Raw genomic sequence first — 16,687 nt, 5'->3', positions numbered from 1 at the left:
CCTGATTTAACACAATGCCATCTTGAGTTTTCTTGACTTCAATGCCTAGGAAAAAGTGCAAATCACCTAGATCCTTCAAGGCAAACTCTGAGCTCAAATCATGTAACAGAGCATTAGTAGCATTTCGTGAAGAACTTGCAACTATGATATCATCCACATATATGAGCACAAAAATGACTACTCCTGCCTTGTTATAAATGAACAAGGACGTGTCAGCCTTGGAAGCAATAAAGCCAAGATATTTCAATTGTAAGCTCAGTCTGGAATACCATGCTCTGGGTGCTTGCTTTAAACCATAGAGTGCCTTATCAAGCTTGCAAACATAATGTGGTAATTTCTTACTCTCATACCCAGGTGGTTGTCTCATAAAAACTTCCTCTTCTAGAACACCATACAAAAACATGTTCTGTACATCTAGCTGCCTTAGGCTCCATCCTTTGGACACAGCAATAGCTAGCACAAGTCTAATAGTTGCAGCTTTCACAACATGACTAAATGTGTCCTCATAGTCAATGCCATAATGTTGCTTAAAGCCCTTTGCAACTAGACATGCCTTATACCTGTCAATGGAGCCATCTGCCCTTTTTTTGATTCTATACACCCATTTACAGTCAATGATATTTTTACCTCTCTGGTTTGGTACAAGATGCCAGGTTTTGTTCCTCATGAGTGCAGAATATTCCTCATCCATCGCCTTTTTCCACTTAGGATCATCAAGTGCACTATTCAACGTTGTTGGTTCTCCTGAAATACACAGCATCCCATATGGTATAGTTCCATCTTTTCTTATTTTAGGGTTCCGTATACCTTTCTGTAGCCCAGTCATAACTCATGAAGAAATTTCTGGCTGAACCACTGGAATGCTTGCCACAGAGGATCTGGGCGAATCTGCATGTGCTGATGCAGCAGGCGAATTTGTCGCCATATGCGCAGGAGATCCTGCGGCCATCGGTGTGGCCGCTTCGCCTGCAGACACACGGGTGTCACCCGTTCGATCTGACGCAGGAGATCCGCTGCCTGACCGCGACTGGGCGCGCACGCGTGACGAGGGGGATCCGATCCCGCTGCTGGTCCCACCTGTAGGCGACGTGGCCGCGCGGGAGAGGCCCTCCCTGGAGTCTGGAGTGGAGCCGGCTAGGGCATGATCCGATGACGATCCGCTCGCGTGATCCGAGGACTGCACGCGCGCAGGAGTGTCAGGCGCCGCCAGATCTTCTTCGTTATCTGTGCCAAGTTCGTCCTCTTCCTCAGCATGCAATATTGGGTCAAATTGAGCCATATCTTCGAAATTTTGATCATTTTGAACACCATTTTCACCAGGAACCTGCACAGGCATAAGAGAAGAACCAGTACCAGCAAAGCCATCATCACATTGATTAGTACAATTGTTGTCGCCCCCATGATCAAAAGACTGAAGATGTTGAGGAAGAAGGAGGATTTCCTTGTGGAGAAGTGCACCGGCATTTGGATGAAGAGATGCAAAGGGAAATACAGACTCATCAAAGACAACATCTCTAGATATATAGACCCGACCAGTGGGAACATCAAGGCATTTGACCCCTTTATGCATGGGGCTATAACCTAAGAAAACACATCTTTTTGAGCGGAAAGCGAGTTTACGTGTGTTGTAGGGTCGAAGATTGGGCCAACATGCACAACCAAAAATGCGAAGAGATGTGTAGTTAGGTGTGACACCTAGGAGTCGTGTAATGGGTGTTTCAAACTTGATGACTTTGCTTGGAAGCAAATTGATAAGATATGTGGCAGTTAAAAAAGCTTCATCCCAAAATTTGAGTGGCACGGATGCATTTGCTAATAGTGCAAGCCCCATATCAACTATGTGACGGTGCTTTCTTTCGGCAGACCCGTTTTTTTGGTGAGCATGAGGACAAGAAACATGATGGGATATGCCAAGTTTTTGGAAGAAAGAGTTCAATTTTTCATACTCACCACCCCAGTCACTTTGCATAGCAATGATCTTGGAGTTCAGTTTGCGTTCAACAAGATTTTGGAAATTAATAAAAACTTAGAATACATCAGATCTTTTCTTCAGTAAATAAATCCAAGTAAATTTACTATAGTCATCAATAAAGCTTACATAATAGGAAAATCTACCAACTGAAGTAGGAGCTGGCCCCCATACATCTGAAAAGATAAGTTGTAGTGGGGCAGTAGACACACTAGTAGAAATAGGATAAGGTAATTGATGACTTTTTGCTTGTTGACACGATCACAAACTGACTCAACACTAGGCTCATAATCGAGTTTATTTTTGCTAAGAACATATTTAACTATGACTGAAGATGGATGACCCAAGCGACTATGCCACCTTGATGATGAAAGCTTGGTGACAATATTTGCTTGTTTATTGGACCACGAAGATGATGATGATGATATGAGTGGGTAGAGGCCTCCCACGCACCGTCCTCTAAGAATGATTCTCCTTGTTCTCAAGTCCTTAACCAAGAAAAAATAAGGATAGAACTCTATAAGAACATTGTTATCAAGAGTGAATCGATGAACGGAAACAAGATTTTTTGATGTTTGAGGAACGTGCAAGACATTTGACAAATGTAAATTTTTCACGGGGTTTTCAACAATTGAACTACCAATGTGTGTGATATCCATACCAGAACCGCTTGCCGTGCGAATTTGGTCGCCTCCATTATACTTCTCCCGCATCGTCAACTTGTCAAGTTCACATGTGGTGTGGTTTGTTGTTGCACTGTCGGCATACCAATTTGTGTCCACGCCATATGAGGCAGCATGTGCCTCCTTTTCTTCTCGCTCGTTCTCCTCATAGCGCCACCAGCAGACCCGTGCACCTCCTGGATGATGCCTGTAGCATATTTGGCACTCAGGGTAATCATGCTGCTGCTCACGCACCTGGTGCTGCTGTTGCTGTTGTCAGGGACGTCCTCTAAAGTCGTTGCCACCGCCGGAGGAAGAGGGTTGGCGGTCACCGCGGTCACCACGGCCACGCCCCCGTCCTCCTCGCCCACGGGATCTGCCGCGGGACTGTCCACGGCCTCTGTAGACCGCGTTGGCAGATGAGTGGAATCCGCCTGAAGACGGATCACCTAGCATCTCCATCCTTTGATCAAAGGCAGAGATTTGGGCGAAGAGATCATCAGCGGTGATGGTGTTCTTGACAGCACCAATCGCCGCCACCACGGAGTCGTAGTCGCGGTCCAGTCCGGCCAGGATGTAGTCCACCATCTCCGGATCAGAGACAGGACGACCGACAGCAGCTAGTTCATCCCCGAGGCTCTTCATCTTCGCCATGTATGCCGAGCTTGACATGATGCCCTTCTTGGTGTTGGTGATGGCGATTCTCAGATTGGTAATCCGGGATTGTGACTGTGAGGCAAAGAGGTTTGTCACCGTCGTCCAGAGCACGAAGGTGGAGTCCTTCCCGACGACCTGCGCAAGAATTTATGGCGACATGGAATTGAGGAGATAGGACAGGACCTGCTGGTCTTTGGCGATCCAGGGCCCGTACAGCGGATTCGGCTCTAGGGCCGTGGTCTTGTCAGCCTTCGTGACCTCCACCATCTTGGGCGGAGCGGCATCTGTGTTGTCGAGGAGTCCAGTCACCTGCGCTCCTCGCAGGGCTGGTAGCACCTGAGTCTTCCAGAGGATAAAGTTTCCTCGTGCGAGCTTCTCAGATGGCGGCGAACCGAGGTTGAGGGCGACGCAGGCAGAGGAAGCCATGGAGACGGTAGTATGCGGTTTCTAGGTTTTGATTTGTGGGGTATGTGGTTTTCTAGGGTTTTGGTTTGTGGCTAGATGTATGAGAAGAGGTGGCTCTGATGACCACGAAAGATAATGAGCGATCCCTGACTCCCTCGATGGGGAGCGGGTCGTGTATATATTGAGATTTGGGCAAGCCTGCCTTGGCATACAAGGAAGAGACACAAGAGTTTGAGAAGGATACGGGAAAGAGAAGGAAGGTAGGTTGAGATTACATATTTTCTCTAACACAAAAACTTGGAATTTTGTTGTCCAGCTGGAATCGAATCAAGGTGGTGTATCCATTGTGGTGGGACGTCGAAGACAAAGGAGGGAGAAGGGGATGCATGGAGTAGAGCTCCAGGACTTCAATTGTCTTGGTGTAGATGGCCAGAAATTTTGATTGTTTGTACAATCGGCCCTGAAGTCATCAGCTCCCATGTTCAAGGTGAATGATCTTTTTATGAGAAAGTTCATATCTAGGGTGTTTAGCCTGGCATGATTCAATCAGGCACGACGGCGATCTGCATAGCTGGACAAAAAGTTGCACGCAAAGCCACCATGTTCTATATAACAACGGCAAAAAAAAAAGTAGAGTGCAACTAAAAGGTTGGCATGGCCGTTTCCTGGGAGAATAGGAGTGGCAGCAGCCACGGGAGCAGTCGAATATGGTCAAAACGCCGGAATACGTGCGAGCTAGGGCAGTGATCAGTAGCAGTTTGTAGCTTTGTTATGGTCTCTCAGTCTTCATCTAATTTTTTTTTAAAGTTCTCTCAGTCTTTGATTATGCGATGCAATTGCACACAACTAAGATTTTACTCCCTCCGTTCCGATTTACTCGTCATGGTTTTAGTTTAAATTTAAACTGAAATCACGACGAGTAAATTGAAATGAAGGGAGTAATTAATAGATGGATCAAGAGCTAAGGTTTGCAAGGTGCAACGAGGCAACGATCGATCTACCTAGAGCCGTCCCTATCGTAACTGAGAACACACGTTGGCAGATAACGTTCTTTCGGGTGAGCGAAAAGAGCCGATCATGGAAGGAGGTTCTTTCGGATGTGGTCCCGTCGTTTTCAATCATTGCTCCCAGAAAATTAACCTCAGTCATAAATGCAATTCTGCAATCATGAGTAGTGTACCGTTGTACTCTCTCCGTCCAGAAATACTTGTCCTAGAAATGGTTTCTAGAACAAGTATTTTCGGACGGAGGGAATAGTAATTAGGTCAATGCCGAGGACGCACGGGACGCAGCCCCCCAGCCCCAAAAGGCATCCAGGGTTCCTTCACCGCCGTCATACCCCTCCACAGGTAGATTGCCAGCCTCCTCCTTCTCCGCCGGCTTTGTCGGTGAGGGTGTGCGAGGAGGCTCGATCAACCGATGGATTTGTAGTTTCCTCCATCTTGGGGCATTAGGTAGGTCTCCGCTTTTCCAGCGATTCACCCTTTCTGGCGATGGTGGCGGCAGTGTTCAATAATGGTTCCTTCGGCTTCTTCTTCGGTCCTGACATGGCGTGTGCCATCGGATCCAGTGATGAGATTGTACGGACATATAGGTCTTCGCGACTTCGGCCCTTCCGACGATGGTGGCGGAAGTGTTCAATGAAGTCTTGGCGGCGCTGTCCTGTAGAGCGGACAACATGGTTGTGCGTTTTGGTTCTCCGGCTCCAGTTCCCACTGATAAAGGTTGGCCAGCCTCGACCATGTTAGGGCGTGTGCGAGATTTTTGTTCCACGACTCCGTCTGGCCAGATATGGGGCGTTCTACATGCCCTCTTTGATGTTTTCTTCTCCGGGCAGTGATTTGCTACGTAGATCATGGCCGGCCGGCAGCGTCTTCTGGTCTACATCGACGACTTCTCGGTCATTGCTTTTACAAGCTCCTGACAAGTTTGCTAGGCCCAGAGGTGGCAACGAGTTTTGCTCACGTTGCCCATCGGTGGATGCAGGAGGAACAAATTATTTTTACGCCCCCAATGATTTTGGCGTATTTTTAAATTTTTGTAAGGGTATTTTCCAAGGGCATGTGCTACTTAACATATGGCTTTTGGCATTTTCACAAAAAAGGTAATGTTGTATTAGAACTTACTTTGCGCAGAAGCCTTTAAGAAAGATCTCGGATTAGAATTCTCTAAGAAATGCAAATATATTTTTTCTATTTGAAATAGAATTATGTTTTCATGATTGAAAACCACGAATATATTTCATGGTCCCCGCTAAAAAGAAAAAGAATGCATTTCATGTTATAATTTGTATGGATGCAGAAGTTTGCGTAAGTTTATTGCCATATGTATCGGACAGGTAGAAAACAAACATGTTGAATTATGCCGGCGATTTTTAAGTGACTCAGGTGGTCACATTTTTTCCAATAAGTTATGCAGGAGTTTTCATGTACCATAGCCATTCGTTGCTTTCTTAGAGAATGGAATACTTCCTTCCTCCGGGTTGCCGTCTATCAGTTAATGTTGCCATATTTTTTAGTTTTGTGGGACAAACTGAAGAGCTGTTCGAAGAAGGCATCGAAGCATCAGCTGCACATGCCACATCTAAAGGTGCATGAGCTCATGGGCACAAACCTCATGCTGGAATATGTTCTCAACAGTAGTGATTCTCTGTTTGTACATGTGCATGTTAAGCATTATATTATCACTCTTCATAGCTGTATGTTAGACCCATCAAATTAATGAACTATTTTTTTTTTACAAATGTTGATTTATTGTGCATGCGTGAGTATACAGTTAAGAAGAAAATGATATACTGACAAACACTACTACCGAAAGCAATATTAAACGTGCATAGATAGAAGCAACAAATTGAAAAGCCTAAATACCACATATGTTTTGTCCACTGTACATGTCTATTCCCTGTCAGAGTTAAATTTAATGAGTATAACAGCACTCAATAATATATATAACCGGTTGTTCGCTGTAAAGAACCAAACAGATCGTAACTTGCGTAGAAGTACTATACCAAGCACTGGGGCCTGATCGACACCGAGCTAGCAAGCAATATATCGCCAATTGCCAATGATACCATGTAAAGTCAGAAGTAGAGATCTTCCTCGTGGAATTTGATGCATAGAAGAACAAAAGATATATAATTCCATATAACTGATATGGAAAGGATATATGCGATTCCCAAACATTTGTTACATATGCTCTTATCGCGAGAAGGAGAGATGGCGCTGAGAACACTAGCAAGACGAAGGAATAATGTCTAAAATGCTAACAAGTAGAAGGGCATCTTGTGGAAAGTAGATCAACATAGTGATATTCTAATTATTAGAACGCGAATCACACGTGCATGTGTGTGTCATCTTAGAGCTCTCTCAAAGACTATAAATAGTCCCCAAACCCATGTAATTTCTCAAGCTTTTGTAGTTCAATAGTGTATACACTTGCTCTGAGACTCCAAAATATTATGGCGAATGACTCCTTGACAAGGGCACAGATAGTTGGAGATGTTCTAGACCCATTTGTTAGCTTGGTGCCTCTAACTGTGATGTATGATGGGAGGCCTGTGTTCAATGGCATGGAGTTTCGCTCACCAGCAGTCTCTCTGAAACCCAGCGTTGAGATAGGCGGTGATGATTTTCGTGTGGCCTATACTCTAGTAAGCCTACCACTTTGAACCCGTAAGAGTACTCCATTGATGGAAGGCCATACGTGTATGGCCATGGTGTGAACTTGAGAGAGCTTGGGAGACTAATGGCTTCACCAAACAAGCTCGTTGTTGCATGTTGCTTGAACTTGTTTGTTGGTAGCCCAATCCAAATTATAGCCAGGTTAATTTTTATCCCCTAACATGTTGACCATGTGCTTGTGTAATTGTGAATCAAATAGGTTATGGTGGATCCTGATGCGCCTAATCCCAGCAACCCAACCCTGAGGGAGTACCTGCACTGGTAAGCCATTACTCTTACATGTTTTGTCATATTTTACTGCATGCATGTTTTTGTTGGGCCACAACTATATGTTGATGGACTGCTCTAATTTTATTTTATTTTGGGTATGTGCAGGATGGTGACTGATGTCCCATCATCAACAAATGATAGCTTTGGTGAGTACATCAAAATTAGTTTTCCTAATGCTCAGGTTTTCATTCAAACTTCTTGCCAAACGGTCCATATTAGGTACTACTATCTCAGGTGATGTTCCATAGTCACGCTCGAGCTTATACTTAGTGCTTAAACTGGGATATTGTATATTATGATATATGAGTTTTCACTTCATACCTTAATATGTGATACACCTTACTGTGTTTTTTTGCGAGGGATGATACACCTTAGTTAACAAAGCAGTAGATCTGTATAGTGTGTATAAGACGATGTTAAATCAAAATATTACAGTATGTGGATTAACTAAAAGTGATTTCATACGTTTATTATTAAAACATAAATTTAATGACTTCATCTTTAGGACGTATGAATTGTATTGCTTTGTGATCATATTTGTAAAAAAGTATGATGCAAGGAAAATGGTTTCTTATTTACTGCAAAATATTTATCAAACACGGTTAGACATTTCACATCAATTAGTGTGCAATGTTGCAATGGTTGCATAAGGTACTCGCGAAATGCTTCTGAAAAATATATTCTCTGCAAATAATTTGAGAGGTCTTTATCATGTTGTTCAATTTTTACTTAATTACTCGTCAATATTGTTTTACACCATGTGACTTTGCCAAATTAGCATACATTGGTTTTTCTACATGGCAAAACACATAATGTTGCCATATAGCAACTGCCATTTTAACGCTCAAATAATACAACATTTTATGAGTGATTAGTGATTACAAGTAACCAACTACCAAGTCGCCCATGTTAATTAGGGTAGGAAGAGCAAAATTCTGGCATATACTTCAATAGTAGCTTCAATCAGTGAACAAAATAATACATGTACGCCCTTGAACCGCTTTATAGTTGTTATTTTCCACATATCCCACCTTGCTGCAAAATAGTACAAATTAATGATACCAAGAAAGGACACAAATGCAGTAAAAACCACAAAAGGACATGCTATTTATTCCATTTTCCGGGGAAAGCGCACGCTTAACTTATCTGAATTCCCTTGCTCTTTGATGAACTGGCAGGAAAAGAGATCGTGCCATACGAGAGCCCAAGCCCTACCATGGGCATCCACCGCATGGTGCTGGTTCTGTACCAGCAGCTGGGGCGGGGGACGGTGTTCGCGCCGCAGGCACGCCAGAGCTTCAACTCACGCAGCTTCGCACGCCGCTTCAACCTCGGCAAGCCCGTCGCTGCCGTGTACTTCAACTGCCAGCGTCCCACAGGCACTGGTGGGAGGAGGTTCACCTGATCTGTCTAACTGATCGATCAGCCATGATCCTCGTCGCCGCCTGAGCTCACCGGTACCTGATACAGATATCTAGAGAAGTTGGAATAAATGTACTGGAAGGTTCATGTCTGATCTATCTAACTGGTTGATCAGCCATGGCCCAGCTCGAAGGCAGTTAGTTAAGCTCGAGCTCTGCCGGTACTTATGTCTGCGTGCTTACTAATACGTACACCCATGATAGCCGCATCACACGGTACTTAGCTAGAAGAGTTGGAATAAAGTACCTGTGTTTGTACTTGTAGGCTCTTAAGTAAGGAGCCTTTGCAAGGATGCGTTGCTACTGTTCAATAAGGAATGTGACATTATGCCACACCTTGGTAATGAGATATGTGCGGTTGGTTGTTCTGATCTTCAGGTTGAGCAAAATTATTTTGTATTTTTGTGAGTTAGATTAGAACAATCACAAGCGTAATGTTGGCTCATATAGAGATCAAAGTGATGGCACATGCACTATATACCTCTATCGTGCCACAAAAAATTGAAATCAAATTTTGCTCCAAAGATATAGAACTTCGAATTGTTCGCACCAAATTTGAACTTGGTACGTACGATCTACCAGTACATTTTTCCTCAATTGTTTCCCATGGTGTGCATTGAATTTATTTCTGGACTCATGCAAACTTCTCGAAGAATCGTGCCTCGAGATGTAGTTTGGTGGATGCGGCTGTAGAATACCAGTGGGCTACATGTCGATGGGTTGGGGATCCCAAGGTAGATTTCAGTAAAAACAAACAGTTTTATCGTGTTATGGGACAGGTTGAAACATTTAACAACAAGATTCCCATGGGCGCCCTTAAATTCCTTGGGAGCCTCTGTTGTGATGTTGTTTTCCCTTCTTTGATTGGACGATGGTTGTGCTTCATGCATCATTCCCTTCATGGGGACATTGTCTTGGAGGTTGGAGACGATGTAGTTCTGACACCGGTGGCTGGCGGCTTGACCGCAACTCGGGTCGTAGAGAAACTGGTGTTAGTTGGGCTAGGTGCCTAGGTCGCATCACAACCTTATACATTGATTATTCAACTTCATTTGGTTCTCTTAGGGCACCCCACTCATTGGGGGCGAAACGAAGCTCCGATATCACAAGACGACATGGCAGTGGCGACTAACTGTGATTGGTGGTTTGGTGGGTGGTGTTCGCCAACTATTGCGATGGGCTTTGTCAGTGGCAAGCTCTTGTCAATGTCTCCTATGAGGCTCGTAACTGAAAATCAGTATTCTGCCTTGTCCTCGCGTCGGCTCACTATTTGGATGGGAGCAACATGGTTGTTATGTGTCTATTGTAGTGTTCGGTGTGTATTGTTTTCTTCTTTTGTGACGCTGAAATCTATGGATTTCAAGAGACGACGTGTGATGAGATGATCATGTTTGTTGGTGGCCCCAACAGATGTATGTTCTCGGCATGCGCCGAGCATTGTGTCGGTGGCCATGCATGTCAGGGTGGTATCATATCTTTAGATGAGTTGTAATCATGATTTTGCTCAGGTTTCCTCTTATTAAACGGGCAACTCTTTTAGGCTTTGATTTTGCTAATTCTCTATCGCTTGAGAATTGTCTATTTCTCGACATATGTCGAGAGCCATCGATCCAACATTGATATGTGTGCAAATTCTCACTTTTGAACTACGAGAGCAAGTTCTAAATCTTTTTGTATTAGACCAAAACAATACTCCTACCTTCGTCCAGATGTATAGGGCATGTCCGTGTGCTTCTAGGTGGTAGATTTGACTACAAAAGATGTGCTATATGTCATCAAAACCATATCACTAGATTCATCTATGGACTATGGATGAAGATTCTAAACGTATAATTTTTGCCACATGTAATAAACATTTGGTTAGTTAAATTGGTGACATAAAAGTACACGCACGCCCTATACACCCGGACGAAGGGAGTAGAAGGCAGTGCAGATTTTCTTAGATTTGTATGAACAAGAAACAATATTTTCTCATTCGACTGACTGATCCGTAGACATACCCCTCCAGCTTATTTAACACACAAATAGGTAAACTGGCCACTATGGCTTCAAAATTCGTTTTTTTTTGTGTGTGTGGCAAATGCTGGGGTCAGTAAGTGGAGACATCCTCATGGAAACATCTCCCATTTCCCTTAGCAAAGATCTCCCGCTGCTATATTGTGACTGGAAAAGTCGCCAACTGACAGCGATATGCAAGGTCTTCTTCTTCGTCTGGCTGCTGCTGGCTGCGTAGAATATGTCTTGCGATGAGGCCATGCATCATTATTCGTTCATGACAGCATGCCTCCGACTGGGCATTTTGCTGCATGCAGCCTGCATTGTTGCATCTTTGACTGTGTGTGGAATAACATGCAACATCGAATTCCCTTTGAGATTGCTCCTCCCGGTCAATTCCCCCATTCTTGGTGTCGCTGGCCGATTAGCGCGCTGAAATTGGAATTGGAGTGTTATGATCGAGATGTTGGCGGTCGCTGCCGATGTTTTGGAGCCCGAACAGGCAATGTGGAAAGTTGGTACTAAGCTTTCGAAAGGTTCCTGTAGTTCCACTCCCACCCACTTGATGGGTAGCTAGCTTGTGGGCAATGTGGTCACTGGCCATCACGAGGATCACTTGTTTCAAGCGACAAGAAGCTAAGGAGCACGAGTTCTGCGTGCGATTCTGCGCGCCCGGCTATCGATCGACGGCGCGTATCAGATGCTGTGGAACATGATGGCCAGTAGAGACTTAGAGTGGTAGTGGATGTTTGTTTGATGTTGAAGCTCAACCTAAATACGAGCTTGCCTTTTTGTATTTGGTTCAGGCTGGCAGTACTCAGTACGTAAATCAGCTTAGCTTAGATAACCATTGTTGTATGCACTGTAGAACGGTTGTTCTACGGTTCTTGGTTCTTGGAAAAAACTAATTGGTGTATGCTCCATGTGCTTGTATGTGGGCAAGCATAGCTATGCCTATAGCGGTAAAAATAATAATAATCTTAGTACATGTTTCAAATCAAGAATTAATGAATAATCAAAGCATAGCTATACCTATATCGGTAAAAATATTTACCTAATAATAATAAAGAAAATTGGGTTTCTGGTCGTCCATCATGCATTTTACAAAAAAGCCCCTCTATATTTCATAAATAAACCTGTAGTTTATCTCAAACAAAATTATCCGTAAATAAACCCCTGATGTTTTAGATAATCAACCCACCATCCACATTTAAGTCAACCGAATCGTTTTTTCGTTTTAACATAAAACCCCCTGAATTTTTAGTTAATCAATCCATAGTTTATCTAAAACAAAATTATCAATATCTTTTAAATCGTAACTTCGATTTTAACTTGTTATATATGAAACTTGATTAAAAAAATGTGTAGAATCTAAATATGATGCTAGTTTTTGCTGTTAAATATTTCTAAAATATTATTTTAGTGTGAAATTAATCTATAATGTACGATCCGTTTTTTTTTCTTACTGATAGAGAGGAAAGAAACCATCGATAACCACGCATGCACACCTGTGAAAAGCTTCGCGGGAAAAAGAACATATTTCTCATTTTATTTCGAGCGAGTGTGCGCGAGAGAGAGAAGCCTTAGAACTGACTGCATTCAAACACGCTTTTGTTGTGTGAGCAGTGAGACCACCATCAACAACACAAATGTGATGCATGTAAAATAAAGGACGTGAACACATTAGAGTCTTGAGTCATGGTTATTGGGTTAAGAACGTGTGTTATTTACTCTCCTGTTGCAACGCACGGGCTCTTTTGCTAGTAATAATAATCTAAGTACATGTTTCAAATCAAGAATTAATGAATAATGAAAGCTTAAGATAACTAGAACTATATGCCCATAGACTTCAAAGTGTATCCCCATATGTATAGCTATATACAGTAAGCAAAATCGATGCTCTCATAGAGCTTACAATAATCACTATACTAAATAGACTGCATGGTTTAAGTTTAGAGTAAAGCAAGAGATAATATTACTTTTCTTTTTCATGCAAAGTTTAAGTTTAGAGTAAAGCAAGAGATCATTTAATCCACTAAAGGACTACGCGTATGACTTATTCACCTAGACGGAGGAAGTAGTATTTCTTTTCTTTTTCATGCAACATTGGTACATCCCATTTGGTGGATTAAGTGATTGCCTTCAATGCCTAGTGTGTTAATTTTTGGGGCGTTTTCCTTCAAACATAATCTAACCGCAGCACTGCGGTAACACATGTGTTTTTAAAAACACCAGCTAACCAGCAATACCATGTCAAGATTTTCAGCTGTGCTCCATATATTTGATAAATTATAAATTTCAGATTCTATTTCATTGGTGTACTTGTCCAGCATTTCTCGTGAAGAAGTAAAAGGTCTCTTGATCCAAAGGATTTTCATACTTTTTAGAAAAGGAGGATGACCCCCAGCCTCTGTATCTGGGCGATGCATACGACCACTTTATTAATTATTCTCACAAGACCTTACAAAGTAATACCACAGTAAGACTAAAGCCGCGGTCTAAGCAACAAACTGTCGCTACACCTATCCAGTTGATGAAGGGGCGCAGATAGCCTGGACCTAATACGAAACCGACATCGCAGCCAAACCTAACATCTAAGACCTGAGGACCCATCCAGGACGCCTGCCAGGCATGGATCTCGCCAGTCCGGCGTGCTCTCAGAGGCTGCCGCCGCCAACTGCCACCGCTCCATCTTCAGAACTATACTGATGCATCAACCTTGGTTGGTCTAGCTATCGTCGACGCCATCACGGCGCCCAACGACACCTCCTCCCTGCGCGCAAACAGCTGTGCACGTCGCGATCGCCACTGATACACCTCAGCACCATGCTGCCAAGTACCACCAGCCGACACAGCTTGAAGTCTTTGGAAGATCTGTCGTGCGTAGCACCAGCCGACCAAGCATGACAAAGCGTAGCACATGTCGGTCAAGCATGACTTGACATCTTCACCGAAGCTCCGTGTAAGACGAAGCCGCTCCACCTCCTGCTCTGACTTCCAGCGCTGCTCCACAAACGATGCTCCCAAGAGAGAAACGACACCGCAGTGCCGCCATCGTCCGATCTGGAACACCAGATCCTAGGGTTTCCCCAGAGCAGCACGAGTCGGTCGACAGTAGTTACACGGTAATGCCTCCATCAAGGTAACGACGTAGAACGCCACCATCGCCTGCCAACGGCTCGATTTTCACCGGCAACCATGTCTCCCCAACTCGCAGCCGGGACTAGATGATGGATCTCGAGATCCGATCACCAAGCCTCTGGCCGACCATCTTTGACGACGAAGATGACCACCACCATTGGCCAACGAGACGACGCGAGATGAAGTAGGGCGCTGCCAGCGTGCATCTTGGCCAGCACCACCGGCGCTAGGCCCGTCCCGGACCACGCCTCATGGCCAAGGGCAACGGCAAGTGCTGCCACGACGAGGACGCAGACCGGAAGCCCAGATCCGGCCCACCTACGCGCCGCCACGTGGCCACTACCAAGCGCCGTTCAGGGGCAGCCCCGCCGCCGTGAGGGACGCCGCCTCACGGGCAGCAGGCGCCAGCCCCCGGCGGAACACCGCCGTGCGCCACTGGCCGCCGCGAGATCTGCGCGAGAACGACGAGTACGCCCCACCGCCACCTTCCCTGGGGACCACACGGGCTTCGCCGGTGTCCCCTCCGGCGGCGGCGAAGCGGGGGAGGAGCGGGGAGGGGCGGCTGGCGGCGCGGTTAGGGTTTTCATATGAATCTTGGAGGATTAAAGTCTTAGGAATTTTCATACATGGGTTATTTGAATGTGCAACTTAAATTTTGTAGTATTTTCCTAAGAAATTACGTAGACTATGTTTCACAAGTTTTTTTTTTCATCCACTCAAACCGCTTGACAAAATCTGGTGCAATCAAATAAACTTTGGCATGATGCTATGGAATCTAGCTGTGTCCCAATTCAACTTTCATTAAATTTGATCAAGTTTACAGAGAAATGTATCTACAACATCTATTAATTATACGATTCATCGTAAATGTGTGTTCATATTTTATATATGTTTAATGATGTAAATATTATCATATTTGTATGCCTTCTTTTGTTTACATGAAATTTGTAGGAATTCTACAGTATATGACTTTCGTAGGAAAAAATGTTTAGAGCACTTTGATTTGCAGGAATCACTGATCAAGAAATCGTCCAATTAATCGCTACTTGGGGGGTGACCGATAAGATTATGCCTTATCTTCACCATTTATCGTTTGGGCCGATTTACCGCTCTGATAATTGATTTATCGAGAATGTACCGATAAATTTGGCATATTCCTAGCACTATGTTTGCAAAAACTATGTTTTTTTGTGTTTTGTGAACCTTGTTATGCAATATATACAATTGTCCTATTTTTTTCATTATTCTCCCTCCGTCCTAAAATATTTGTCCTAAAAATGAATAAAATGGATGTATCTACTAAAGTAAGTCTAGATACAACCATTTCTAGGACAAGTATTTTCGGACGGAGGGAGTACGAGGATTAAAAGGCTAGCAATCAAGGTAACACTTCTGTCCAATATTTTTTGGTGTTGAATATAGCATAATTTAGTGCTGGTAACCTGGGATTTTGCAAAAAAATGGCCAATTAATAGTCGACCGATAAAATCGATTAATTGGCCAATTTCCAATTAATCTCTAATCCCCAGCTGACCGAGACGATAACGATAAGCGATATCCTCAACATTGGCAGGAATGGAATTATATTCGCATACATGAATGATTACTATCCTCCATATTTCAAAGGAAAAGAAACATTAGTTTAGACTCAATGAAAAATAAAACATATCAATGAGAAACCAAATGAAATATCTTTCCTTATATCTTATCATAGAATTGAAGATACATGTCATCTCAGATGACATGTCTAACCCATCCCACTTAATATAGTTGTTCTATTCCTATTATATTCTTGCCCTATGAATGGAAGGAAACTTTACACATTTCGTAAGTGTAGTTTACCGATTGTGTATCTGATCATTTTGGTTTTTTTCCCCTCACGTACGAATAACTGTGTTTATATGACTTTGCTATTTGTTGGTGTGTTCTTGTTTGCGTGTGTTGGTGTTGGTTGGGTGCATCGATGTATGTATTGTGTTGGTATTCTTTTGATATTTCATCTTGGGACAATAAAATTCATCAAGAAGACAAACTTGAACTCTTCAATGCTTTGGCAGCTACCAACCACTAGAAAAAGAAAATGCTTTGGCAGCTCCAACATTCTGGCTGGACGGACAAATGGGCTGGAAGCCTGGAACGGCGCCAGGTTCGCGAAAGCTCAACGCCGAAAAGGACAGCGGCGAGGTGTGGGGCAGAACCGAGGGAAAACGCCCAACCAGAGCGTCGCGTCGTCCGCTTCAGTCTCCGCTCTCCGGCACCAGCCGCAGCCAGCCACCAGGCGCAGCCGCGGCACGTCTGGCTCCCGCGGCCTCCCCCCTATCCAATCCACCCATCCGCTCCCCTGCGCTCCACACCCTCCGCTTGATTCCCTTCCCGTCCCGGCCCGTCCACTCCGCCAACACCACCCACCACCCACCGACGCACAAGCAGCCACCTCGCTCCCTCCCCCTCCCCCTCCCCGCCTCCCCTCACCGCGCGCGATGGCGG

The 16,687-nt window shown here is 44.2% G+C and overlaps 2 protein-coding genes across 2 annotated transcripts in view; both read left to right on the top strand.

Annotated features, from left to right (window-relative positions):
- The first annotated feature begins 7,115 nt into the window (after positions 1–7,115).
- LOC119362647 (protein RICE FLOWERING LOCUS T 1-like) lies at positions 7,116–9,435 on the top strand. Its single transcript, XM_037627895.1, has 4 exons — positions 7,116–7,342; positions 7,573–7,634; positions 7,749–7,789; positions 8,822–9,435. The coding sequence occupies exons 1-4, from the start codon at positions 7,151–7,153 to the stop codon at positions 9,046–9,048; spliced, it is 522 nt and encodes a 173-aa protein (XP_037483792.1). The 5' UTR covers positions 7,116–7,150; the 3' UTR covers positions 9,049–9,435.
- A 6,883-nt stretch (positions 9,436–16,318) lies between these two features.
- The window catches only part of LOC119360679 (thioredoxin reductase NTRC-like), a 6,516-nt gene continuing 6,147 nt past the window's right edge, over positions 16,319–16,687 (top strand). Inside the window, exon 1 of the mRNA XM_037626212.1 lies at positions 16,319–16,346. Within this exon, the coding sequence (XP_037482109.1) occupies positions 16,319–16,346 (28 nt within the window). The remainder of the gene's footprint in view (positions 16,347–16,687) is intronic.

Source organism: Triticum dicoccoides, chromosome 2B (genome assembly GCF_002162155.2).
Source record: "Triticum dicoccoides isolate Atlit2015 ecotype Zavitan chromosome 2B, WEW_v2.0, whole genome shotgun sequence".
NCBI classification, from domain to species: Eukaryota; Viridiplantae; Streptophyta; class Magnoliopsida; order Poales; family Poaceae; genus Triticum; species Triticum dicoccoides.
This window is presented reverse-complemented; position numbering and strand designations above follow the sequence as displayed.

Coding starts and splice junctions, on each gene's coding strand:
- LOC119362647 (XM_037627895.1), top strand. CDS start 7,151: ATGGCGAATGACTCCTTGACAAGGGCACAGATAGTTGGAGATGTTCTA. Junction 7,343..7,572: donor TTCGTGTGGCCTATACTCTA/GTAAGCCTACCA, acceptor TGAATCAAATAG/GTTATGGTGGATCCTGATGC. Junction 7,790..8,821: donor ATCAACAAATGATAGCTTTG/GTGAGTACATCA, acceptor ATGAACTGGCAG/GAAAAGAGATCGTGCCATAC.